At 37.0% G+C, this 27,976-nt stretch overlaps 1 protein-coding gene and 1 pseudogene across 2 annotated transcripts in view; one reads left to right on the top strand and one right to left on the bottom strand.

The window, feature by feature from the left end:
* The window catches only part of ATP11C (ATPase phospholipid transporting 11C), a 167,438-nt gene that overhangs the window by 55,953 nt on the left and 83,509 nt on the right, over positions 1-27,976 (top strand). For both annotated transcript variants that reach the window (XM_023521807.1, XM_023521808.1), the window contains one exon: positions 26,647-26,766. In XM_023521807.1, coding sequence (XP_023377575.1) covers positions 26,647-26,766 — 120 coding nt within the window. The remainder of the gene's footprint in view (positions 1-26,646; positions 26,767-27,976) is intronic.
* On the bottom strand, positions 17,558-17,676 carry LOC111730512 (annotated as a pseudogene).

Raw genomic sequence — 27,976 nt, 5'->3', positions numbered from 1 at the left:
CTTCCGCACACTGGGGTTGGGGGAGGCTCAGCAGAGGAACAATGGATACTGTTGGCAGTTCTGTCCAGGAGAAAGCCTTGCCTCCGGCCCTCACTCAGACAACTCAGTCACCCCCGGTAAGTTCTTGGAGGCCCCCCGTGCAGCTGACTGGACGCTAGTGCACAGAGTGAGCAGGTTGGTCACCGTGAAAGTCCACTCGTGGACACGGCCCCTTTTAAAGGTATATGCCGGCTGCTGCTGCCGCAGCGTCTGTCCCACTCAGCCGCTAGGGCTCAGGCAGCCTCGTGCCTTCACCCCCTCCTACCTTCTGCTTTTGCAGGTTGATTAATTATTTCTCTCCCTTGTTGTAGTGCTTCTGTTCATCTAGATCCCAGGCGACTTTCCTTGCTATTTTCTGTCACAACTTTGATTTGGTTGCAAGAGGGATGAACAAAGTTTCTATCATCTACGCCATTTTTCCCTTCCCCGTTGTTGAATGATTGAAAGAAAGTTTGCCTCAGCTGTTTCAGAGAGTACAGTTGACCCTTGAACAATGTGGGGGTTGGGGGTGCCAACCCCTGTGCAGTTGAAAATTCACATATAACATTTGACTCCTCCAAAACTCCTAATAGCATACTGTTGACCTTACTGATAAACAATCGATTAACTCATATTTTGTATGTTATATGTATTATATACTGTATCTTTAAATAAGTTAAACTAGAGAAATAAAAATGTTAGGAAAATCATAAGAAAAAATACATTTATAATATTTATTGGAAAAAAAATCCAGGTATGAATGGACCCATGCAGGTCAAACCCCTGCATCTGTATATGTTCAGAGTGTACCATCTGGAGCCAGAATGACTGATTTCAGATACAACACATGACTTTTTATGTGTATGACCATGGACAGGTTACATAATTTCTCTGTGCCTGAGTCTTTTTTCCTGTAACATGGGGCTAATAGCTTTATTTATTGTACAGTTTTCATGAAGATTAAGTAAGTATGTCTATGTAATAGTACAAGAATATCTGGTATACAATAAACGTTTAATAAGTATTAATTATTGTTATTCTTGTTTTAGAACATTGCTTTAGAGACGTAGTAATAGCTACATGTTTATCTCTGCATTTCCAGAGTCTGGCATTGCATGCTTGAATGTATCAAATAATTCTTTATGAGATAAATGAATGGTATTTAAACAGGTTTTATAAAACTATTGTTTTCTTTACATTAATGTTTGGGATTTTTAATAATTACTGTAACAGTTTGTTTAAATTAAATATGTGAATACCTAAAGGAAAACCATAACCATTTTAGGCAAAAGTGTGAACTTTTACCTTTATTTGAGCAGTCAGCCCACTCAGAGTCTGAGATTAGAAGTCCCTTCAGTTTTTGAGAAATACTGATGCTGTTATAGGATTTCAGGTTGGGTTCGGGCTAGTAGATCTGTCTTACTTGAGCCTCTTTTTAACTCAATTTGCTTCATTTTCTTCCCCTTCAGAGCTCTCCATCTTTTGCAGCCTTAGAAGTAATTGTTCCAGGCTTGTAAAGACTGATGCTAAAAAGGCAGAAAACCACTCATCTTGCTGTTTAGGAAAATAGAACTTTCTGTGTACCTAAGCTCCATCTGGCAAAAGTAGTATTTAATATTTGTTCTTAACAGGTTTTTCTCTACCCCAGAAAATGGGGACACTGGTGGTGTTGATAAAAATTGACATTTACTGAGTGCCAACTATGGTTCAGGCACTTTATGCACGTTATTTTGTCTAATTATTTTAGGAATATAGTATGGCTGCAGTTTACTTATACAGAAACTGAGGCACAGAATGGGTAAGTAACTTGCTAAATATGACATACCTTGCTCTAGTGAGTGGTAGGGGCAAGGTTTTGATCTGAGGTATTTTTGACCCTCCCCTACTGTCTGTATCTGCCACACACTTAGATACAAAATTATACCATTGTTCCTCTTGAATGCTCATAATTGGCAAATTTTTGCTACTTTTCAAAAATTGGCACAAAATAAAAACAACCTTGGATTTCTTAAAGTTGAGAAATTTTTAGTTCCATTTGTAAGACATTAAATCCTAAAAACATACTGGAAAGTATAGTAAACAAGTAAATTAAAAATTTAGTTGTAAAACTCTAATAGTTATATTACACATAACTGTGATTCATTTTATGTAATATAAGGTACAAAATTACTTTAAGTATATAAAGAATCTTTAACATAATTACATGTTTCGGTTATTCTGAAATACTTTTTTTTACTAATATTCTTTCTCAAAAATAAGGAATTTCTTATGGCTTCAACATTTTTTTTTGGAAATGCTGCATTTTCTATTAATAAAATTGTTCTAGTTTCTCCTCAAACTCTGAAGCAGTATTTGTATGTGTCATCAGTCATTTACATTTGGATAAAGCATCTTAGTAATTGCATACCACTCAGGTTGCTGTGTTGTCCTGATGAGTGCTATTTTATATGCTTCTCAGGAATGATGAAAACAAATGTATTTTTCTGAGTGATAGAATTAATAGATAAGATTGCATTGAAATTAAAGTCCACGAGTAACAGAATTCTCCCTGAACGAGTCACTGCAGCACATAGTGTAATAACTGTAGATCCAACTATATTGCTAGCAAAACTGTCATGTCAATCTTATGTCCTATTTGTCTTCTCCTCTGGAGGGTTTCTGTTCTTATCAAAACAAATTAAAGTGCTGTGTCAATTGCTGGTCCTCAGGAATTATTAGTTTCTTTGGTAACTGTTTAATGCAGACACAGATGCTGCAGCATTTGCTCCCCAAGCTACCATGTGCCTAAGGCATTTTAAAAACACTAGTATGTTTTCAGTATGATAGTGCTACTCTGGAACAACTGTATGGATAGTGGTTTAGTTTTCCAGTGTGGTTAGAGCTGATATTTCAAATATATAAAGAGATGTATGGTTGATTTGTATTTGTATTCTGGCTCTGCTACTTAGCTGGATGACTTCGAATGACTTCGTTATCCTCTCTGTTCCTCAATTTCCTCCTCTCTAAATTGAGGTGATAAAACCTACTTCATAGCTTTGCTATGAGAATTATTATCCAGGATTACATAATCCTGATTTATGCATTTGCTTAAGACAGCATAGTATTAGGGTTAAGGATGTAGGCTTGGGAGTCTGTCAACATGCAGACCTTGGCTATGTTCCTTCTTAGCCATCTGACCTAGGCAATAATAAAAATAATCTCTTTGTGCTTCAGGTTCCTTATCTATAAAATGGGTAAACTAATAAGTACCTACTTCATGGAGCTGTTATAAGGAGTAAATGAGTTAATACATATGAAATCCTTTGAACAATAACTGACACATGGTAAATCTTCAGTAGATGTGAACCATTATCATAATTACTGTTATCTCCACTTTTCAGCATACTGAATCAGTGTTCATTTATTGTGTTCACTTAACTGAGACCTTGGGAGATTGGACAGAATTTTATTCTTTATAGCTCTTGAGCCTGGCATATAGTAGGTACTTAATTAATGAATTAGGGTCATGTTTATCAGATTTACCCTTTACCCTCTCCATTTCCTTAGGATCTAATCTCTTTTCCATGACTCATGTTTTTTGTAGCTGGACTCACCATGTTTTCTAGAACAAAAATTTGAGATACTTGATCTAAAAACAGAACAGTCATGCTATATCCAGGCTGTACTACTTATCATAGTCTCATATTCTGCCTCATTTTGACGTATGTCTCCTTCCCTATCTAATTCTGATGGAAAGGGATTACATCTTCGTCCTTTCTGGTCTCCCAGCACCTATCATAGAGTCCGGAGCATAGTAGGTACTCAATAAATGATTGTCGAATTGAACAGTCTTTGGGACTTCAGGAGATGAGTTCACCCTCCTCATACCTTCATCCCAGATGAAAATAAAGAGCTACCTTTTTAAACCAATGATAGTTTCAAGGTAATATAGGAGCTGTGGGACCCGAATCTGACTTATTTTGAAGTAACATATTTTGAATCTCGAATTAGGTACAGTATATATGAAATGAAAGAGCCAGAAACAAGACATTTGAAAGAACTCGGTTTCATAAAATTGGATACCGATGTTCTCCTTCAGTGGTTCTTTTATTACTTATAACCTACATATCTGTTTTATTTCTTTTTCTTGGTTTGTCCTAAGTCCTCGTACTAAATTAGGTTGGAAATAACTCATTAGTGCTTTGCAGCTACTGGGTAAGGAAAGCTGGTGTCAGTGGTGTAGTTTTACTCTCCCTGCATCTCTCCACCTGGAGCAGCACAAAAATACTTTCTCTAATTATAGCCATTAAAAGTCTAATGAACTTCCATTTTCAAAAAGCCTTTTATATTTTCTTCTGTTAAGCAGTTTCTTTTCATTTGTGCCATATATGTTATTGATTGCCATTTACATATTTTGCTAGCTTTATAAGTTGGTTTTATTTTTCATGTAAGTAGACACATGTATTATGTAAAATTTTGTATGTGAAGAGAGGTCATTCTTCAGTCTGCTAATGATACTCATTTTTTTACTGTTCATGGGAGGATCGAGTGTGTCTGCCTTCTGGTAACACATTAAGGCTTCAATATTTGTCTAGTTGTGGGGATATTTCTCTCTTTCTTGTTTGAATTTGTTGTACCATATGAATAAATCGAATCCTGGTAGAAAACTTCCATTTTAAATACATCAAAAATAATCTTTTGTATTGTAAAAACTAATAAATCTACACTTTAAAAAAAGAAACCGTTTTGTCTTAACTGGCTTAATACATTGTATTTGTTTATTTTTTGAATGTAATTGTCTTAAAGTTTCAGTTTGTAAAATCAAAGTTGAAAAGTACCCATATCAGTGACTGCTAATAGGTACCAGGTTTCTTTTGGGGTGATGAAAATGTTCTCAAATTAGATTGATTGCGATGATGGTTGTGCAACACTGAACATACTAAAAACTACTTCACTGTTAAGTGGATTCTGTAGTATGTGAATTATATATCAGTAAAGCTGTTAGTTAACAGCTCTGCCACTTTCTAGCAGGCTGTGTGGCCTTGAACGAGTTGTTTTCCTTTTTCTGCATTGGCTTTCTCATCTTTACATGGTTATAATAGTATCTTCCTAATGGGCTGGTTGTGAGGACTAAATGAGTAAAAACATAAAGAGTGTAGAATTGTGCTTTGGAATGTAAGCCCTCAGATGTCAATGGTTGTCATTGTTTTCCTATTTGTAGAGCTTGGAAAACAAGTCTGCTTCTAGAGATACATACTTTTTGTATGTGTGTATCATCAGCATATAGATGGTAATTAAAGCCATGCATAAGGGTTGGATTATCTAGGGCATCAATCCCCAGTCTTTTTGGCACCAGGGACCGGTTTCGTGGAAGACTTTTCCACTGACCGGAGGGTATGAAGGACAGTGGTTTCGGGATAATTCAAGTGCATTATATTTATTGTGCATTTTATTATTATTACATTCTAATATATAATGAAATCATTACACAACTCACCATAATACAGAATCAATGAGAGCTCTGAGCTTGTTTTCCTGCAACTAGACAGCCCCATCTGGGGCTGATGGGAGACAGTGATCCCTAAAGTGTGTTGCTTATGTCTAGTCTATTCCAAAATCTCGTTTGGGTTGCTGTCACTGCAGAAAACCCTGCTTCACAAAGATAGGATGTTGGAAATGGAAGCACGCTTTTCAGTGCTTTTGTGGCAATCTCAGGATATTCCACCTTGACTTTAATCCAAGACGTACGGAGATTTGAAGTTGTCTCAAACATACTTTAAGGCCACCATCATCTGTGATCTCAAGCAGTTGATCTTCTTTTAGCACGGACAAAGCCGATTCACCTGGCTTATTCACAAATGGGTCGCAGATCCATTCCTTCTCAGTTCTGGGGTCTTTTGTGCTTGAGAAGTAATGCTCAACCTCTTGAAAGCAGAGATCGGTGGTCATGCATCAGCTGAGAGAAAGACGGCTCTGGCTCAGTTTCTTTCAAAATCTCTGCTAATGTGTGAAACATGGCAAAAATCCCAGTATTCCCTCGTCGCCCCCATAATTCCAATTTGGCTTTGAATAGCCACTTTACCTGCCGACTTGAACACAGTTGTCATTCTCCCCTGAAGTGACATATTGAGTTGGTTAAGCAGGTTGAATATGTCACACAAGCAAGTGTTGTGTCCCATTTTCTGTCACTGAAATGTGCTGCCAGTGGTGAATATATTTCTTTAAAAGAAAATCACTGGAGCAGCCCTCATAACTCAGAAACACTGGCCAATGATCTACCTATAGAAAACCATCTCACTTGTGTGTGTAAGCGAAGACAAGTATGTTCTGCGTCCATCTCACAGAGATGCGCGAACAGATGTGAGTTAATGTACTATAATGTGGTTGATAATTTTAATCATACCTGCAAACACATTGTTAAATTCAGGTGACATTTTTCTGGCAAACCGGCATGTCTCTGTGGATGACACTGTGTAGACTCAAATTCAAAAGTGACCCCTTTGACCCAAGTAGTGAAACCAGAAAGCCGTCCAGTCATGGCAGCCGCTCCATCTGTGCATGTACAGACACAAAAGAACCAATTCAGTTTTCCTGATATGTAATCATTCAAAGACTGCAGCTGCGGTGTTGGTTGGCAACAAAAGTGCACATAACATATCCACATGCACATCCTCCTGAAAAAATACGTCACACAAAAAGTATTGTTGCTTCGTTGTCAACATCTGTAGACTCATCAACCTGGATGCGTACCGCAGTGACTCATTAGTCCTCTCTAACAATTGTGCCTCAATATCCTCTGCCATTTCAACAATTCATCTAGTTATGGTGCTATCCGAAAGAGGAACACGTGTCACCTTTCGAACTGCAGCCTCTCCTAAAAGTTCACGACGAATGTCCTTAGCAGCAGGCAGGATCAACTCTTCACCAATAGTAAAGGGCTTCTTAGCTTTAGCAATGCGATTAGACACTGAGAATGATGCTCTCAGTGCAGACATGTTTGATGAAGTGGTGGCCTTCAATAATTGCTTCTGTTCTTCGTATTTACTTTATTATTTTTTTTCTTTTGGAAAACTCCAAAGCCTTGTCTTTTAATGCAGGGTGCTTGGTCTCCATGTGGTAAAGTTTTGAAGGTTTCATGATTTGGTTGGATAGTCAGTACCACTTATTACACAAAGTGGGCTTGGAGAATGTGAACCACCTGTTGCAATGAACCCGTAATTTAAGTAGGACTCTTGGTATTTTAAATGCAGCTTTCTTTTTGTTGGCAGTCTTAGAGTCTTCTGCTGTCTCATCATTGGGTCTTTCTCCCTTTTCAAAGAAGCTCTCTGGTGACTTTTGTTCTTTACTCATTTTGGCTAAGGTTAGCCAGTGCACTTACCAAAACTGTGACTGAGACAGTGCACAGTGCAGGAAAGAGGTGCGGGTGGAAGTGGCAAATAAAATAATGGGCAGGCCACGCGCAGACTAAAATAAGTGTTGGATTCTTACTTAAAGCCTGCCACTAGGTGCAGCTGTACAATTGAAGTACATCAGCTCACTTTCCACTATGAAGCCTGCCACCGGATGCAGTTTAATTGTCACTTGCTACTCACTGATAGGTTTTTGATATAAGTCTGCAAGCAATTGATTTATTATGATCTCTGTGCATTCAAACCTCTTTCGAATATTAATCTGTATTTGCAGCCACTACCCAGCACTAGCGTCACCACCTCAGCTCCACCTCAGATCATCAGGCATTAGATTCTAATAAGGAGCTCACAACCTAGATCCCTCGCATGCACAGTTCCTATGAGAATCTAATGCCTGATGATCTGAAGTGGGGCTGAGGTGGTGATGCTAGCGCTGGGGAGTGACTACAAATACAAATGAAGCTTTACTCGCTCACCTGCTGCTCACCTCTGGCTGGGTGGCCCGGTTCCTAACAGGCCATGGACCTGTACTGACTGATCCGTGGCCTGGAGAATCCGGACCCCTGATCTAGGGAGAGTATGCAGAATGGTGAAGGGCAGAATGCTAAGGGCTGAATCTAAGGAAATACCAGCATTTAGTAAATTAGTATGATGGCAAGACAAGCAAATTTGGCAGAGACTCAAAAGGAGTGTCCAAAGTGGTAAGAGGAGGGGTTGTGATATCATAAAAGCAAAGGAGAAAACAGTCTTCCAAAAAGAAGATGGTTAATAGTGTCAGTACTAGACAGAGATTAAGTAAGGAACTGTCCATTCATTTTAGTAAGTTAGAGCTGTGGGTGTGTGGGAGCAGGAACCAGCTTACAGAGAGAGGACTGAAAGAGCGAAAAAGAGGTGAGAAAGTAGACATAGTGAGTGTATTCTTTTGAGGAGGTTGTTCATTTATTAATTTGACTCCTACTATGTGCCACGCCCTGCTCTACATTAATGCTATGACAGTGAACAAAACAAAAAATCCTCGCCCTAAAAGAGCTTTACTTTATACTGGACCTATGTAAGGAAGGAGATAGAAGGCTGGAAGAGGGTACTTTTTCAACAAAAGTGTGTGTCCGTATATAAGAAAATAAGGGCTTAAACATATTTGAGCTAAGGAGGAACCATCAGGAGGTAGAGACTAGAGGATGAAGTGGTTGACAATATAGTGGAGATGGGATAATCATTGGTGCAAAAAGATGGGAAGATGGAGATCAAGAACATATGTGGAGGCTCTTTATCAGTCTTGAGTAGGTTAAGAGATTCCCTCTTCTAAAACTGGAGGGAAAGACTTGATGTGCACACATAGGGAACTGTGAAGAAATGCTCATCAAATGACTCTGATTATATGTGGGATACAGGAGCAAGGTCACCTATATCGAGAGGGAGTGTAGGGGACTTGAAGAGAGTCATGAAGCTTTAAAATCAGTACTTAGGGTAAGTAAAGAGCAAGATGAACAAGGACAAGTGGGAGGTTTATGGAGTGGCACTGATGAATTTGCAATGTCATCATTCTTCACATTAGTATGGTTATACTAAAACCGTTCTCAGCTTCCTTCATGCAGGAGTGAAGAAAGCAGTTTCTGAGACTGATTCTGGATTTAGGGCTTTGTAGGTCAAGCATGGCAGAAAGCTAGATTGGGGAGGAAGTGAGGGGGCCCGTTGAGTTCTTTGAGTGAACATGGTGTTCGGACTTCATAGGGAAAATGAAAGTAAGGACTTTGAGAAACTGAGGGTGGAGTCAAGAGACTAGAGGTTTTAAAGAGCTACTGTAGTGTGAGTGAAAGCTGAAAAGCTAAGGGGAGGGAGAGAGAGCACTAGCGAGTGAGCTATTGTTTTTTGAGGTGTTAGCAATTAAGCAGTAAGTGTGTTAACAAATCGTAGTCTGTCACCATAGAGTAGTTAGTTAAAATAGAGCAAGGGTGCAGATCCTTAGAGCAAAGAGCTCTAGAACTTGAAAATCTAGGTTTCTGGATGGATCGTCCATGTAGATGATGGAATTTCCAAGTGCTATGGCAAGAGTTGGCACAGAGAACAAGACTGAAAGTTGATGTTAGTATGTGACCAGAGTTATGTTTGATACAGATAATGGATAATAAAGATCACTAGAAATAAAGTCCAAGAACTATGAAATGAGTGTAGAGTGGATTATCCACATAGACATTAAAATTTCACAGGATAATGAGAGGGGATAGGATGGAAAGACAGCCAGGGACAGAAATGAAGGGAAATGTCCAGGAGACGTGGTCCATGATAAGGAGAAGTAAAAGCTTGTATCAGGGTGATCCCAAAGGGAGGAGGGACTTTTCCAAAGATTAGATTAATGGAATGTAAAAGCAATGGGGAGGCAAGAAGAGGTTGACTCCTACCCGCTATGAAGGAGTCTTCAGAAGACAGCCGTGTCTCAAGGAAGGCAATTGTTTATAGGAAATGTTTTCTGATGTTAAGTATATATAGTCTGATTAACAAGATTGGAGGATTCTGCGAGTCACAGTTTAATCGGGTTGAGAGGTGGGAAGGAGAATGGTAGAGTCATGAATGTGTGGTAGATGAAGGAAGCATGGAGCAGTATGAAGATAAGGATGAGGATGAACAGTTGAATAAGAGGTCCTGGGTTGAAGCAATTGATATTTGGGTTCCTATTTTTTTTTTTTTTGTAAAAACATCTGTCGTAAATGCCATGTGAATAGTCCAGAGTGCCACAGGAGTACCTGGCAATTGCTCCTATCAGTTCTTTACTTCCACAGATGCTCTCTGGCTCTGAGTGTGACTAGAATTCTAGGTGGCGTACTTCCTACCCCAAACCCTGACATTTATTTTAACTATGTGAGTCTGTCTGCTTCATGCAAAATACAAACTATAACAGTGAACATATTATTTTAGAAGTGCAGCCAAAATCCTTAATTATGGTGTACTTACTTGTGTTATTTTGAAATTTTATTTCTTTTGTTTTTTTTCCCCAGCCATAAGGAGATATAATTAACATATAACATTGTGTAAGTTTAAGGTATACGATGTAATTATTTGAAATATGTATATATTGAGAAATGATTACCACAGTAGGGTTAGTTAACACATCTATCACCTCACATCGTTACATATTTTTTTTTATTCTAAATGTTTATTCCTAGGAGTAAATAAAGTAATTTCTTCATAGCATTTTATGGTCACCATCAGAGCCCAAATCCTGCTTTTTTACTATAGCAACTGGGTGATTGGGTATTTGTTCATCTAAATAAACTTATCCACTTATTTAAATATAAGGAAAAGAAAAAAGAATGACGGCAAAAGTAAACTTTGAGAGTTACACAGTGGATTGCATTATGCCACAAACAGTTGCTCAAGCCAACCTTGCTTAAACATTTACAAAGCCAGTTTCGATATTAGTTCTTTGATCCCGATTATCAGATAGACTTCAGCCAACTAAACTAAGTCCAGAGGTGATTATTACTGAGATTTATAGCAACTTAAACCACAAAATCTTAAAATTTAGTTGTTTAGGAATTCTTGGTGGGGGGGATATTTAAGAAGGAAATCCAGTTTTCACTAGGTTGGAAACAACTGGACAGTAGTAAAATTGAAACCCCTTAGCAAATCTTTCTCCCATTTGTTATATAATATACCAGTTAACAGCTAAAGGTTATCTGAATTTATGCAAGAGGTGATATTTCTTAAGGTCAGGTGATGTGTGGCTTTTTACTCTAAATTTATAAATGTGTAAGACAGCCTTATTTTGTGAAGATCACATTAAAATCAGAAGATTCATAATGAAATTGATATGATAGAGATTCCACACAATAGTCTGAGCGATCGATAATGGCCTACATACCCAAGTTTTAAAAGTGATTTCAAAGATGTTTAAATATTTTAGTTGTAATAGTGATGAAAACTTAGAAAAACAGAGAATTAGTGTTCTCTTGCCAAGAACAGTTATTTGGAAAAGCCTGCCTTGGGCCTTAAATAGAGGGAATTAGGGATAAAGGTAATAGTTTCTGGAAGGTGACTGTAATATTAAAATGTCATCTTTTAGGATATTTTATCTATAAAATACATAAATTGAGTACGCCAGTGTTCATAATCTCTAATTAATGTATTTTCTACTTAGTGTTAGGCCCACTGAAGTCTCTTCATTTTCTCAAGTTACCTGAGTATGTGAACTATATTCACACTCTTCCTACTGTTCCACCTTACATTCATATACTCACCCTTTTCTCTTAGAAATCGCTAATCTCCTGATGTTAAAAATAAATCGCTTTAAACATTTATTAATAAGAAACACATTAATGAAAAAGCAGAAATATTTATGGCAGTTTTTCCAAATCTGTAAAATACAGAAGCTCTGGAGGGGTTCCTAATTTATTCTGTCCCACGTTTCCCCCTGGTCACTAAAATCAGACACGGGGCCACTGCTGCTTAGCATGCAGCAAGGCTTGATGCTGGAAGCCGTGTTTTTTGAATGCGGATACTGAGGCTCAGAGTTGGCTTTCTGGTGAAGTAAGACTCTGCAGTTAGCATAGGAACGCTTCATCACTGTGCCTAACTCTTTTGATGCTCTTTAAACATTTGTTTCAGCAACAACACAAAAAGGAAGGGCCTTTGGTTTAGGGGATCTCAAAAATACACAACCTCCTATGCACATATTATTTTATTTGATTTAGAATGAATGGTAGAAGAAGGTGAATGTCTAAGGCCAGCTGTTACCAGGTCTAAACCTATGGTCCTCTCTTTGTCTGGAGCCACTTGCTGCTCTTCTCCTCAGTAAGGCTGCTACTAGGGCAGGATGGGAGGTTTCCTCATACTGTTTGCTTGTGTGTGTGCTTTCCTCTCATTCCAGCACCCCGCCTTGCAGGTGTTGCAGAGCCACATACTAGTCATGTACATATGATTACCCATGCTGTTTATTTCTGCTTACGCAGAGCCCTCCACTCTCTGATACTTATAAATTCCACCCCTGATCCTTTTGAAGTTGTCTTTAGTTTCTTTTTTGTAAGCATTTTAATTGAACTATAGGTCTTCTAGTTCCATTGAAGTCCTGAGTAGTTACAGTTTACTATTCAGTCTCATATTCATGTGCTAATTAAGAAGTATTATCTGAGCAGTGTGATATAGTTCATTTAAAGAAATAGTAATGATCATTTTGATTTTATAAGCATGTTCACTTTCTGCTTCCATTTTATAAAGATTATATCTCTATTTTTATTCTAGTCATGAATATGTTCACTTTGATTTCATTTGTGCTACTGCATTTTAACTGTAATAACCCCGTAGATATATTTCAGTTGTTTGTGTTAGGTTTACATTTTTTTACATTGACGTTATTTATCTGTGTTGGAAGCAACTGGTTAGAGGCAGCAAAGGAATTTGCTATTTCCCTGTGCTCTCTATATAAAACAGTGATTAATCTTTTTGAGTATTTACTATGTGAAGGCACTATCTCACAATTGCCTTATAAGTCATCATCAATATCCTCCGCATTCATACAGATAGGGACACTGAGACATGATGTGGTTAAGGAATTTGCCTAAGGTCACTTAACAACTAGTAAGTAGCATAACCAGGATTTGAACCCAGACATCTGACTCCAGAACCCACACATTCAGCCAGTTATGCTCTTTTTCCTCACCAACTCTTTTATGGCCACTTTGAAACAACCTGGTAATTACCAGGTCATTAGTATGGCAAATGTCAGAATGCCTCTGATTTTTGAACTTTAAAAATACACTCATTTTACCCAGGGAAGACTGCCATTGGGCCCCACAGCACACCTACTACATAAAGCCACTCACTCTACTAAGACTAGGAGACTTAGGAGCCCTACCTAATACATAGAAACAGACACAGGGAGGCAGTCAAAATGGGGAGACAAAGAAACATGTCCCACATGAAAGCACAGAACAAAGCCCAGGAAAAAGAACTAAACAAAGTGGAGACAAGCAATCTACCACTTGCAGAATTCAAAACACTGGTTATAAGGATGCTCAATGAACTTAGGGGAAGAGTAGATGAACTCAGGGAGAACTTTAACAAAGAGATAGAAACGTAAAAGTGGAGATAGCCTTGGAGGGCAGGTAGAGGGTATGGAATTTAAAACCTACTCATGTACCCTGGGCTAGGCAAGATATGTTGGGGCCTAGAGAGTTATGGGCTCATCTTCTTTGAGTTATAACCTGAGATTTACCAGTCCCAAGAACCTAGTTAGCTAGGGAAATGAGGAAGAAAGGATTTTCCCTAGAGAAATCACTTTAAAAAATCATCTACTAGATTCCATTATTTGTCAACTCCAGAGCAAAATGGTGTGTATGTAAAACATTTTCATAGCCTCATTTTTGTACATTTTCTACTATCAGGGTGGTTAAAACTTTTGGTGAGCGGCATTTTTTTTTTGTGATAGAAATATACCACTTGTTATTTGTTTGAGTTATTTCTCTACAAGAGATCCACTGTAGTCTCAGCATAGGAATAGCAAAAGCTGAAGGGAGAAAATTCACTTGCATGTTTTTTTGAATATTGTTGAAAGGAGAGGTTTTCCTTACAGCTGTGGTGCTACTCTTCAATGTTGAATTTTAATCTTCTCATTTGGAGTTTCATTCGAACAAATAGCTTTCTTTCCAAATCCATTGACAGCCATTTCAACCTGCAGTCCTCCTCCTCTACCACACTTTACCCTTTAGGAAGTTCTTTCATAGGAGGAGATATTTGTTGTGACCATGTAGAAACAACTATTTGATCTTAGTAGACTTTAGACATAAATCATTAACTGATATTTTGTATTCATAAACATTTAAAGATACAAGTGAAAACTACTGGGGAAAGAAACATAGCTTTGTTTTCCAGTTGGAGCGGAGTGTCTAGATTTTGTGTTGCAAGTTTTAAATTCCATACCCTCTACCTGCCCTCCAACGGTCTTAACTTTAAGACTGGAAGCTATGATCAAGAAATAGTGGTGCTGATTAAATGCTGTCATTTACTCATTTATTAGTAAACCTTTTGTGCAAGCTTCCTGTTATGTCAAATATGTGTACAAATAGATGATATTAATCATTGAGATGTTATTTTTAATACAATTTATCTTCACTTGCAAAAAGCACATGGGTAATGTTATATTGTGTAAATGTCCTTTGGCAGCTTTAGTAGTGTCTTTTTTGGGTGGGACTCTCTATAGGTCAATGATATTTCTCTCTGCTCTGCTTGCAGTGAAATCAATGCTGTGAAAAATACCCTGCCCCAGTTTATGATTATTAAATGAGGTGGATTTGACAGAAGAACAGCACATGGCTGGCTAATTTGAATTATAGTGGTCTTTGTCCTAGCCTCTGTTCCATAGTGTACACTAGCTAGGTGATAGGCCCTCCTGAAAACCTTTTACAACTTGTCCTTGTGCATTTTGTCAGGTTATGTTCATGGAACTCAAAGTAATATAAGTCTAATCTGATTTTCTTCACAGAAATAATATTACATTGAAGATTCTATTTCTGGCTTGATGCCTGACTTTTTTAAAAAAATAGAAATGACCATAACCACCGTTTTAAATCAACTGTTTAATCAACTGGAAATGATGGATTTGAATACTGCTCAGGGTAAAATTGTCTGTAGTGTATACAAATCAGTTACCAAGGCATCTCAATAGCCAGTTGCATTAAATTATGTTTAATGAGCTAAAGTGTAAGTAGACCATACAGAGTTCTTATTGTCACAATCATTGCCTTGTTTTTTACTGAAACAAATCAGAAGGTTTAAAAAAATGCACTTTCTGCAAAGTCAAGGAATTCACAAAGGATTTCTTTGGGTAAATGTTGACAAGAATGTTTGAGGAGAATTTTGGGGAGACTTGGAGTTACGGCTTTTTGAAAAGCTGAATTGGGATTTTCTTGCTTTCCTTTGCTCATTGTAAATTCCCTGTAGCACACAGATTTTGGAGAACAAGTTATTAGTCTCTCTTCATTTCAGTTGCTTTAATGAGAAAGTGACAGTTGGGAGATTTGAAAGGTAATTACAAGAAGGTAAAGAGGAAAGGAAAGAGTATTCTACATGGAAGGAAGCAGTGGAGTTGAAGCCCTGAGGCAGGAAGGGACCTGGGTCTCACCTGGGGTAGAAAGAAGCCCTGGGGCAGGAAGGGACCTGGGTCTCACCTGAGCTGTAACAAAGATAGCAAGGAGGTGTGAGGCTTGGGACAAGACAAGGTTGGAGAAATAGGAAGAGACGTGACTCTCCAAGACCTTGCAGATCAGAATAAGGATTTTAGTTTTCAGTTTTAAGATCAGTGGGAAACTATTAAAATGGGGACTGGAGGAGCAATATGATCAGACTTGTGGTATATATGGTTGTTGTGTGGTCCTGGTTGAGTCAGCTCTCAGAATACTGTGCAACCATCATTCTTGGCACTTAACAGATTCATATAAGTATTTGATTAATCCCTGGTCTCCCCCACTACACTCTAAACTCCTTGAAGGCAGAAACTGTGTCTATTTTTTAATCACTATTTCCAGTATTTTGCACATTGTAGGGGCTCAATAAAATATTGGTTGAATGGATGCATCAACCATATTAACTACTTTGCCTTCTTAACTACTATAAGGCAAGGATGTTAATTCTTTTTCGAGGTGAAATTTATATAAAATAAAATTAACCATTTTAAAGTGAACAATTCAGTGATGTTTAGTACGCTCACATGTTGCAAAACTACCAGCTCTATTGTGCTTCATAATATTTTCATTACCTCAAAAGGAAACTCCATACCCACCATGTAGTTACTCCTCAATCTCCCCTCTCCCCAGCTCCTGGCAACCACCAATCTGCTTTCTGTTTTTATGGATTTAGCTATTCTAAATATTTCATAAAAATGAAATCATTCAATATGTAACCTTTTTGTATATGGCTTCTCTCAGTGTAATGTTCTTGAGATTTATTCATGTTGTAGTGTGTATCAGTATTTCATTCCTTTTTATGCCTGAAGAATATTCCTTTGTATGGATATTTTGTTTATCCATTCATCAGTTGATGGATATAGGGTTGTTTCTACCTTTTGACTATTGTAAATAGTGCTGTTATGAACATTAATGCACAAGGTTTTGTTTGAACACGTTTTTAGTCCTTTTGGGTATATATGTAGGAGTAAAATTGTTTGCTCATATGGTAATTCTTTGGTTTTTTGATGATCCCACCAAATTGTTTCTACAGAGGCTGAACTATGTTACATTTCTACCAGCAATGTATGAAGGTATCCCCACCAACAGTTTTTATGTTTCATATCTTTTTAAAATTCTAGCCATCCTAGAAGTATGTTACCTTTAAAATGCATAAATGAACCTCTCCTTATTTGCAATGAATATTTTATCCTTTTATACCTCATCACATTGTTCAACGTTATGAAAAATTGTAATGAAGCTCAAAGACACACTGGACTGAATTGGATTCTAAAGCCATACAATCTACATTCAACAGCATTTTGGTACATTACCTTCTAAGAAAGGCTTTAACTATTAGGATAACCCTACCTTTTACTCTTATCTACCATTTTTAGGATCGAAGATGAGGTCTAAAGGACTAATCTGACATCTAAATTTCTAGCCTTTGAGGGCTGTCTGTATTACGCTGGGTTCTGCCATTTTTCTACCCTTCACTAATGCTATGTCATTCATTATTTTCTGTTTGTCAGTTAGAAGGTTTTACATTATATGTAAGTTTACAAAGTAGAGTAAGAATGGAGTTAGAAATGTATTAAACATTTGCATACACACATGCCTTATATAATGTGAAATAGAGGGAAATACATTGCAATAAGGAGAATCGAGTCTTTGCGAACATTTAATTTTCAGCTACTGGTCATAACTAATCTAATTGTGCTCCACTCAGCAACGGTTGCTTACACTATGTTCTTTCATGATTTATCTGAAAGCATTTTTCTTGTTCAAAGCTTGCCAGATATTTTTAATGTCAGCTGTAAATTTTTATAATTGTTTTGGGTACACCCCCTACGTGTGCTTTGGAAATATCCCATTGCTATTTTCAATCATATTCTTTTTCTTTCTTTTTTTTCTTTTTTTACGGTGAGACAACCCTTAGTTGACCTCACAGATTGCAAGGACCTTGTCAGCTTACAATCCCTTATTTTTTATTTTTTATGCCTACAGCACCTGGTCTTTCTAGATGATCTCCCATCCAAGTATTAACCAGGCCCGACCCTGCTTAGCTTCCGAGATCACACGGGATCGGGCTTGTTCAGGGTGGCATGGCCATAGATGCAATCATATTCTTGAACAGAACCATAAACTACTGTATTGGGTTAAAAAAAAAAGTTGTTTGGTTTCAGGGTGGTATGATCTTTAGTGTGAGTAATGTTTGGTTTTAGAAAGTCATACATTTTAAATATGTGTGCTCTAATAAAAATTATTTCAAGTGTATGTGTGTTTTATAGCAAAAACCTTTTATACAAGTAAAACTTGTAATTCTGTGTGGTTAATTATTTTTTAATTGCCCTTATGGCAGTTAATCCTAACTTGTTTTAACTTGAAGTTGCTTGTACCTTGAGTGCCAGGCCATAAACTGTTTCCCTTGGAAAACAGGCACATTTGAGAAGGCATTCACTTTTTTTCACATCTAACGGTTACCATTAAATAAACTGACACTGTAGTACATTAAATGGTCATCCGTAAAGCCCAAAGGCACACGGGCCTTTCCCTGGTCTTTGTGACTTTTCATAATGTTCCTTGTATTTCTCCCTTTTTCTATACTTTGAAGTCTATGAATAAATTTCATCCTGAATACATTATCTTCTTACTGTATATTGGTTCGTAAATTATTCTTTATCCTCAAACATCTCTTCCCCACCCTTGGAAGGTTTCATTTTTTGGGTCCAGGCAGAAAAAGGTAGCAAATGATAAGAGCATCTAAAATCTCATTTCAAGTTTTATTGCTAAACGATCTGGCCCCAATTCCTCTGCATCTTCTTGATCAGATTATTTAGTTAAGCTCTCCTCAAGTTACCTATGAAGAAATCAGTATGGGACTTCTCCCAAGACTCACATCACCCAATCGGTATTAGAAGGCAATAGAACCAAGATCTCTTGGTTTCTTGCCTCATAATTAAGCCTTAGAAGCAAGAGCACCAGCTGCGATCATGGCCAAACACTTAATTAATTTTTCTTAATCTATGTTTGGCACACAGGGAGAGAAATTGTTACAGATTTAACAATTATCTCACCTCCTACACTTTGCCAGTATAGCTGATTGTGATAAGGTAAATATGAGTGGTAGTGCCCAAACTGTTATGCAGAACATGTGTCACTGGATCTTCTGGGGGGAAAAGGTGAGAGTTCTATGGCAAATACTGACTTACACAAAGATAAAGAGCTTTTATTATATGTATATGCATTGTGAATAACCAGGAGGAGAGGTTATAGGAGCAGCCTCCCCCCTTCTCTAAGGAACCTCATTATTAACTTGTTCTATGTAATACAGTTTGAGAAACACTGAGTGATGTATTCTGATATTCTTGCCAGTCCATCTTACTGTGGCATTTTTCCTAATTAGCAGTACTCAAAGGCATGTTAAAATTTCAGAAACCAAACAATTTTCATTATATGCAAGCCATAAATAATGCCATTAAGCCATAAATATTCACTTGGAGTGTTGTTCTTTCTGTGCTTTAATATACTGAAAGTTATACATTATATTTCAAACATATTGCTAATTTTTAATGTCTTGAGCATGTTTTAGGAATAATTACAAACAGATCACCTATTAAATATATAGCAGCACCCATTCTTTATAGTGCACAGCAGCATTGAGCCCAAAGCTTTGGGCAGAGAGAAGGGAGGTTTAGAGACAGTGTCATTAATTTCAGTGCAGTTCCCTAGTGACCATGTACTCTGCCACAAAGAGAGAAATGTATTCCTAATTTTACTCCTATGGTGTCAGATCAGCAGCTCCAAAGGACTAATAGCTTATGTTATAGACAACAGCCTCCAGGAGACTCCTTGAGTGGCCCTAACTTGCGGTCAGCATGCTACCTATCAGCCTCCCCAGCCAGCTCTAGTCTCTTCATGCACACTAAGGGACGGTGTTTCTAACACCAAGCGCTCTCTGCCAATGGGCCATAACTCACCCTGCCTCTTTGTACAGGAGTGGCAGCAGAATTGCCTATTCTAGTTTTTCTGTTGAGCCAGAAACTTTCTTGCTTTAAATAAAACATTTACATCTGAATTATGTTGCCTAGTTATGTGCTGATCCAGTTCCTAGAGTTTTAATATTCATATAGTTGGTTAATATCTGCAAACCTCATCCTCCTCTTACATGAATAGCCTTTAGAGCCCTTAGAGTGATCTCTGGGTGTTCTGTTAATCCAGCTGTAAACAGTCTTTTAAGTTATATCACCTTATTTTACTCTTAAAGAAGTTGAGGCTCAAGTAATTAAGCCATTCTTATCAATACTGTGTCCCAGCTCAAGTCTTTATTGCTTCTCCTGTTCCCTGCAGACCTTGCCCTAAAAAGCCTTTATCTGTAAGGAGGATGCCTTTTTCAAAACAGACATTTCTTTAAAACACTAATTTGAGCCAAGAACTTGGCCACCATACCGTGATTGGATAGAAAACCAGAAATACTTCACTGAAGGTGTGGCTACCTTTTGTGAGACCAGAGTCACAACTCAAAGCCCCTTCCCCTTGTTTGCTTATTCAGCTGAGCCATGCTTCACAACTTGTTTTTATTTTTTTACCTACATCTTTCATTGGGGGTATTAAAAATAAACAGGTATAGCCTGGATGTGTTATTTAAACTAATTACATTTACAGCTTGGACATTTGTTTCTAGGTAGTTTTTTTCTGTGTGATATTTAGCAATACTAGGAGTCGGGGGGGGGGTCTGTATTTGTTGGTTTCACCAGACATGTTCCAGTATATATTTGAACTGCCAGACCTTTCTAGGAAACTTATTATCACTTTTCTAACAATGATGCTATCAATGAAATGGCAGATAAACCCTGTCCAGGATATCAGACACCTTTTTTACAATATATAGTATTTGCTCTAGCCAGAATTTCTCTCATCTTACACTGTAATAAAATTCTTCTTCGGTGACCTAGAAAGTGATTTTTGGATGAGAATTTGTCTCTTCTAGGTAATGATATTGATAAAGGCATTGTTCACCCTAATAATCCAGTAGTTCTTTTCCTTGCATTGTTAGGTATTACTGTTTGCTGCTGAGATAAAACTTTCTTACCTATGAGATCTCTAAACAAAATGAGGAATAACTTCCAGCCCTAAGGGAAAGCTGTCTGTTTAGACCTTAATATATAATTTGACACACATTCTTGAAGCTTCAGTGTTCAGTATTACAGTCACTCTCCCACGGTGGGGATACAACTCAGTGTATCATACCAAATACCTGGATTATATATTTTCTTCTTATACTGTTTATCTGTCAGAGACTAAAAAGTTTAATTCAACTTTCCTCAAAAGTTTAAGTTTGATTTTTAGTCCCATTTCTTACCATGGTTCATTTATTATAGGCTTGGATTAGAAAATTACAAGACGAGAAAATACTATGTGGTGCAAGATACCAATATTTTAAAATGATGATACTTTAAAATCAGAAGTTACAAAGGCAAATCAGATCTTTGGAGAATGCTATAATGGAGCTCAGGCCACCAGAGTGCTACTCTGAAGTCTTAAGGAACAGACCAGTCTTCTGGTTGCTGCCTCCCTTGGACCTACACAAACTTGCAAGCCACAGTTGGCTGCCTTCCCAAATTCTGGGAACCTTTACAGGGATCAGAGGGGTTAGTATAAATTGCTTGATAATCTTCAACCTTCTCTCTGCGATTTAGCTGCCATCGTGTTAACAAATTTTCTCATGTCAGTATGCAAATGGTCCCATCTTTTCCCTCCTGCCTCTGAGGTTTGTGATCAGTATTTTATTCTGTTCTCTTTTCAGGCAGGTTGGGCTTTGAAGTCCTGGGGCCTTCTTTATACTTGCTTTCTATTTGCATGTGTGTTTTTAATCTATTTCCTACAGGCTATGGGAAATGTTTAGCTAGATTGTCAGCCTCACTGTTTTTCCTATCCTTGGAAGCTGTGTACCTCCCTATTTGGATTTTTAAAGTTTGTTAAGTGTTTGGAATGCAAAATGGTATATAGATATGGGATGGAAAAATAACTTCTGAGGCCTTGTAGACATGTGTGCTCAGTTCATCTCTAATTGTTTGCGTACCTATTGTCTGTCTCTAGGTTAGAAAGATTGTTAACAAAAAAGTGGAATTGCTGGGCCCCAGCTGGAACTTTAAGAGACTCAGGTTACTTTCTATAAATGGAAGAATCTCTGAATCATTTAAAAAATATTCCTCTGAGAATCTTGAATCACCAATGCTTATACCACTTTTGATCTATCGACCCTATTAGCCATCCTGTAAGAGAGCCGTATTTCATCTTTAGAGTCACATTTGTGTAGCCATGAGGTCCTTGGGGAAAGGGCATGGTGGGGAGGGAGATCAGATTGGAAACACTAGTTGTTGATTATTCCTGGTGGAAGTTAAGCTGCTCAGTAGATCGCATTTAGATAATGAAACAAGATGTTCTTATCCAAGTCCTCACAATCACTGCTTTTTCCTAAGCATTGTGCTTGCTGATTTAGATATTTGTTTTTGTAGGTGCTTACTCTATTTCTCATAGTAGTTTCTATTCAATTAAATGTGCTGCTGTTGGGTAATGCCTAATTAGAGACGATCTTTGTGTCTAGGGATGTACTTTGAATATTCAATTGTCTTTTGATCAGGTGTTTCAGAGTTTCTGTTAATATGACCATAATTAAGCTTAAAAGGCAAAAAGACACAGAATGTCTTGTTCTTGCTTTACTCCCTCTGGCAAAGGAGGAAGAGACAGCTTAATCACTTAAGAAGATGCAGTAAAAGCAAACTATGAAAAGTATAATTTCAAGGCTCATTTTAGAGTTATGACTATAAATTACACATCAGGATTATTCTTCTGGCTTGTTATAATGGAGTGGCCTTGGAAACTTCAGCAATGTGACCACTGAATACATTGTAGCAATTTTAACCAAGAAGCTTAATACAGTGGAAATGTTTCCTGGCACTATAGTGCTCTCCTCCCGCACCCCACCCCTCCAAACCTAGAACAAAAATGCTGACTTTTGGGAGCATTTTAATAGATGGCTGAAACTTTGATGAAATGTTCTTTATTTTAATTTTGAGTTCATTGGACTTTTTAAGACCAATTATGCTGTTCAAAAATATTAGTGCTTCATAGAAGAAAATAACTTTGGGGCTGGTGTGCAGAGAACTGTTTTTAAATCATTGCCAAGCTTTCAGATTTTTAATAAGGATTTTTTTTTTGGTTCATTTTTTAGTAAATATTTTCGCTTTAGTAACTCACGAAGAACATCCTGATAAACAATAAATGTAATGCTGTGATTGCCGAGGGTGACATCAGTGATGATTTGTTGATAAAGCAAGTTGATTTGAATTATACCAGGGCCTGTAATTTTTATCAGTGATCTGAATAATCGATGGTAGATTAGCCACATATAAAATATGTATTGAAGGAAACTCAATTTTGTGAGCAGATCAAAATGATTGGAGGGGGCACTATGTGAGTCACTTGCATTTTTATCCTTTGAAAAGCAAATTGCTTAAATTTTAATTACTTAAAGAAAAAGTATAGGATTGTGGCTGGTATACTAAAAATGTAGGATGTTATTTAAGGGCAATCATTAATTCAAAGAGAGAGATTCTGTAGCAGTTTTTGCAAGCCCTGGCTGCAAATTAGAATTGTCACCTGGGGAGCTTCCAGAAAAATTAAATATTAAACAAAAGACACCGGCATTGGTGTTATGTTTTAAAGCTATTGTGTGGCCAGGATTAAGAACCACTGATCTGTGACTAAGTGATAAATTTAGATCTGCCAACACCTGGAAAGGACGGTGAGGTGAGCTGTTTCAGATTCTGTGCCAGCTTTTATAGCGACACTCTTGTATTGAGGTCTCTATTCTCCCTTAGTTCTTGTTGTGTCACTGGTCTAGAGGCAATCAAGAAACAAATTGTACTTCCAACAGCTTTCTGTGTTTGATGACTATCAAAGACATAGGATTTTAAGATGGTACTCATTGAATAACAGTACCATTTTACTCTGATTTTTATTGAGAGACTGTGTTCTGGTGTAAATTACTTGCTTTTTAAAAACGATATTCAGTTTATATTATGGAGATATAAATCAAGAGTACAGAAGGCTGATTTTTATCTTGAGGAAGAAAATTAAATTGCTTTCTCTGAAATTCATGTTATAAATATACTTTTTAATATTCTTTATACTTTTTATTGTTATTAAAATAGAATTGGTGCCAGCATATTTCAGTTTTTAAAAATGTTATTTCTAAGGATGTTTGGATGGGAAGCAATGCAACACAGGATGGACTCTTACTAATGAATTAAAATTCATTATGAGGTGGCAAGAATTATACATTCCCATTCCAGACTACATTGTGTGCCATCCAAATGGGAATTTTTTTTTTTTTTATAATTCCTGCTTGGAGTTTCTCTGTCTTGGCTAAAGCATTTACATTATTCAAAATCACAGGAATTAAAACCACTGTTTTAACACTACATTGGCAGCAAGTGGAAAATTACAGTAAATTTACATGAGTTCAGCATTGCCATTTATATGCAGACCAAACAACGTTAAACAGTAAATTACACCAGAAATTGTAGGTTCATCAGATTTTAGAGTGAAACAGGCATGGAAAAGTTATCTATTTCACCCCATCCCACCCCCAGTCCTTAAGCAGCTCCAGACCCAAACCTGTCTAGGCTGAGGAGACTTTGTCCTTTTATGACAGATACTCTGGAGTAGACATGCTGTAGCTCTCAGGCCCCTATTTCATCATTTAATAATGATCACTGCCCGGATTTCCCTTCCCCCCCACCTGCACATGAATCCATTTTCTCCAACTTAATGGAGATTGAGGTCACTTAGATGTATTCTAAAGAGATCCGAGAGATAATGTATGGAGAAAGCACTTAAGAAAACAAAATACTATTCAAATGTAGGGAATTTATAAAAGTACCATGTCCCCGAAAAATTGCATATGCTTGTTCCTTCCTTATGTTCTCTGGAATGCTGTTACCTGCCAGAGAAGAAAGTTACAATTCAGGATTGAGGAAGCACTACTTCATTTTTGTTTTAAGTTAATCAGTAACCATTGTTAACAGAGGAGAACAATCTGTATTGGCAGTGCAGGAAACATCCTGCAGAAAACATTCACTGACCCTCTCTACCTCTTTCCCTTTTACTTGTCCCACTTTCCATTTGCAGACTGATCTGAGAATTGGCATAAAAGGTTGCTCTTCCCTGTTTACTCTATGCTACTTCTTGCTTGTGTGAAAAACTAAACAACCATATGAATATTAAATTAAAGGTGGTAAATTGCAGTGTGTATACAGATTTTACAATTCTGTAATTCTAATTGGTACATTATAAGGTTCAAGTCTGTTGTTGAGACTACAGTGAGATGGTAAGTTGGAACAGAAGGTGAGGGTATATGTGAAGCAGAATAAACTATACTTTTAGCACGTGTATTCACTTTAAATTTACATTTTGCAAAATGGATATTATGGAAAAAATTAGTGCTCTTTTCAGTAAGCTGTATCAGACCCTTTATATTACAATTACAGTCAAAGTCAGTTCCTGAATCAAAATGTATATAGCTACCATTCTGGTAAAGATATTCTTTACTGGTTTCCAGGAACTGTTTGAAAATTTACCTGCTAATCACTGCATGCAAAGGACCTTGTACTATCAATTGTTCTAATGCCCTGTCTTTGGTCAAGCAGGTAAATAGCTAAGCTGTCTCTAGCACTGATACTTTTTGACTTTTTCCAGATTGCCATGGATGTAGATTCCCACAAGCTCCCTTAGGGTAGTTTCTTTGCCAGAGTAGATTTCCAGGAGTTATCCTTTATATATAGCTTCAATCTCTCCTACTTCACTTTATCTCAGTTACTTTTCAGTTGATTCCCTTACAGATTTTGAAGGAAATACCCCACTAAATAATTATTTAATAAGCTTAAATAAGAAATGGTGAGACAAGAGGTCTTATCTATATATATACTTGAGGTGATTTTTATTTTTTCAAAGTAAAAAAATTTGTAATATTTATAATGTGCAGAAATTCAGACTAGAATGCATCCAAACATAGATTTTTGGAGAACTTTGCAAGCATTAAGTAGTTTTGCTTAAAATGATTATTTGGGAGTAGAGATTCACATCTTTGATCTTTGAATAGATCATTGAAAAGAAGGAAAATCTGTGTGACTATATACTTTTAAAACATTTTAGGTTGACTAATTTTTTAAATAATGGAAATATATAAGTGGATATTAGTTTCTATCATACTTCCTTTGACTTAAATCTATGGTCATCTCAAACATGATAATATAGCACTATCAAAGGAGACCGTCCCAAATTTACATAAGAAAGTGTAGTATCCTGATAAAAGAAAACAGTGAAGCCTCAGTGAAATAAAAAGGTGAGGTAAAATGGAGCTCCACCTTGGAACTTCTAGATTCAGCAAATCTTTTAAAAATTATAAAAGGGATATTAGAGATCTGTTGTGTGAATTGGGACTTTTTGACAATAGGCACAAAGGAATGTCTTTCCTGTAAAGCGGAAGAATTTACAACTTTTCTTTTTAGAAGTGGTTATCAATTTCATTATGAGAAGCAGCCATTTTATTTCTGTTTACTTATAAGTAATAATTTTGTGTTTAGAAGTAATTTGCATCCTGTTTTCTACTGTCTGGTAAAGGTATTGACAAGGCTGTCATCAGTAATTGTTGTATAAAAATTAAATATTTCCATTCTGACCTTTCCTACGTTAAGTGTTTTGCTGTGATGGTAATAGTTGAGATTGTGTGAATGAAAGAAAAATGACTGGCAATAAAAAAAAAATGTTTCTCTAGGATTCTTTCTTTAATTCAAACATTTTAGAATTGCAGTGTTGGCCTGAGAACAGTTGGCTCAAGCAACACTAAATCAGGAACTAAAAGCTTTGTAGAGTTTGACTTTCCTAACAAGGTTTTCTCCTCTCCCTACTATACTCTTTCTCTCTCGACCATAGCCAAACATGCTTAGACGAGAATTCTGAGCTCTGTAGAGCATGGAGAAGTGTGATGAAAAACTGACTTTTCTCCTCTTTCTCTTGGTCAGTGTGGTGGAGAAGAGAAACGAGTTGGTACACGCACAGTGTTTCTTGGCAATCATCCAGTTTCAACAACAGAAGCTTATGTTGCACAAAGATTTTGTGATAATAGAATAGTTTCATCTAAGGTAAGTTGTTTTTTGTTTGTTTGTTTGTTTGTTTGTTTTTTAACTCAGTAGATGTTCTTATAGTGAGCCAGATAATGTGCTTATTTTTACTTATGCTTCTGAGGAAGCTGGTGCATTTATATATGCAAACATGGATGTGCGCTTATACAAATCATACACTAACTGTGATAATTATTCCAAAAAAAGGCAGTATTTTAAAGCATCATTTTGTCTTGTTATAGCTGAAAGATCATTCACTTGTCTTCCATTAGGATTCATAGTGCTTCTTGATTATCCATATTAATTTAAGCCTTAAAGTATGCTCAAAGTAGGAATTAGTTACTTGCCCAAAGCTTCCTGAATTGTCCTTAATTGGACGGACTAGTTTGTAAATAATTTACATTCCTTTAGAGGATGCTATTCTAGAATGACATCTATATCTCTTTCGAGTTCGCCGAGGAGCTTCTCAAGTACACTCCTGGGTGCATGCTTCTCAGTACACTGCTTGAACAGTTAAGACTTCAGTCACTATTGCTGTCACCGTTTGAATAATCGTCTTACTTCAGCATAGTGTAGTGCTATGAGCAGTGGCCCTGAAGTCTGAGCACATGTATTTAAATCTTGGCCTGATCATTTATTAGCTCTGTGAACTTGGCCAAATTAATCTCTGACTTTGAATGTCCTCATCAGTGAAATGGAACTGATATTCCGCATGGGAAAGTACAATAGTCATCATAATGCAAATATTGGTTTACTTGTCTTTACCTTTGGCTGACCAGGTTAGGTGCTAGGTGCTAGATGGCTGGCCTACTGCCATCTCTTGTAGCATAGCACAGATTTTGGTAATTTTTCTCACTTCCTCATGCAGCCTGGCAAAGGCAAATCTGAAATGTTGGTGAGAATTGATTCACTGAATGTTTGCAAATACTAGAATCTGAAACACAAAATTATATCCTTCCTTAAAAATTTTACATTTTAATTTTAAGACATAAATGCGATTTTTCTTTGGGTAGCGATGTAGTACAGATGATGCTTAGCTAGGAGATTAACATGTAAAATATGGACAGAATGAGTGAAAACTGTGTTTTCTTTTGAGCATGTCTATTGGCCTAAAGAATACTGAATATATTTGGATAAAATATCTGTTCCTGTTCATTTTTAGCCTTACGGCAGAAAATTTATTCTCAGCCAATAGTTTCCATACCTGTGCCCAAGATACTGAAAACTGCAA

Source organism: Pteropus vampyrus, unplaced genomic scaffold (genome assembly GCF_000151845.1).
Source record: "Pteropus vampyrus isolate Shadow unplaced genomic scaffold, Pvam_2.0 Scaffold318, whole genome shotgun sequence".
NCBI classification, from domain to species: Eukaryota; Metazoa; Chordata; class Mammalia; order Chiroptera; family Pteropodidae; genus Pteropus; species Pteropus vampyrus.
The sequence above is the reverse complement of the archived record's forward strand: the minus strand, read 5'-3'. Positions and strand labels throughout refer to the sequence as shown.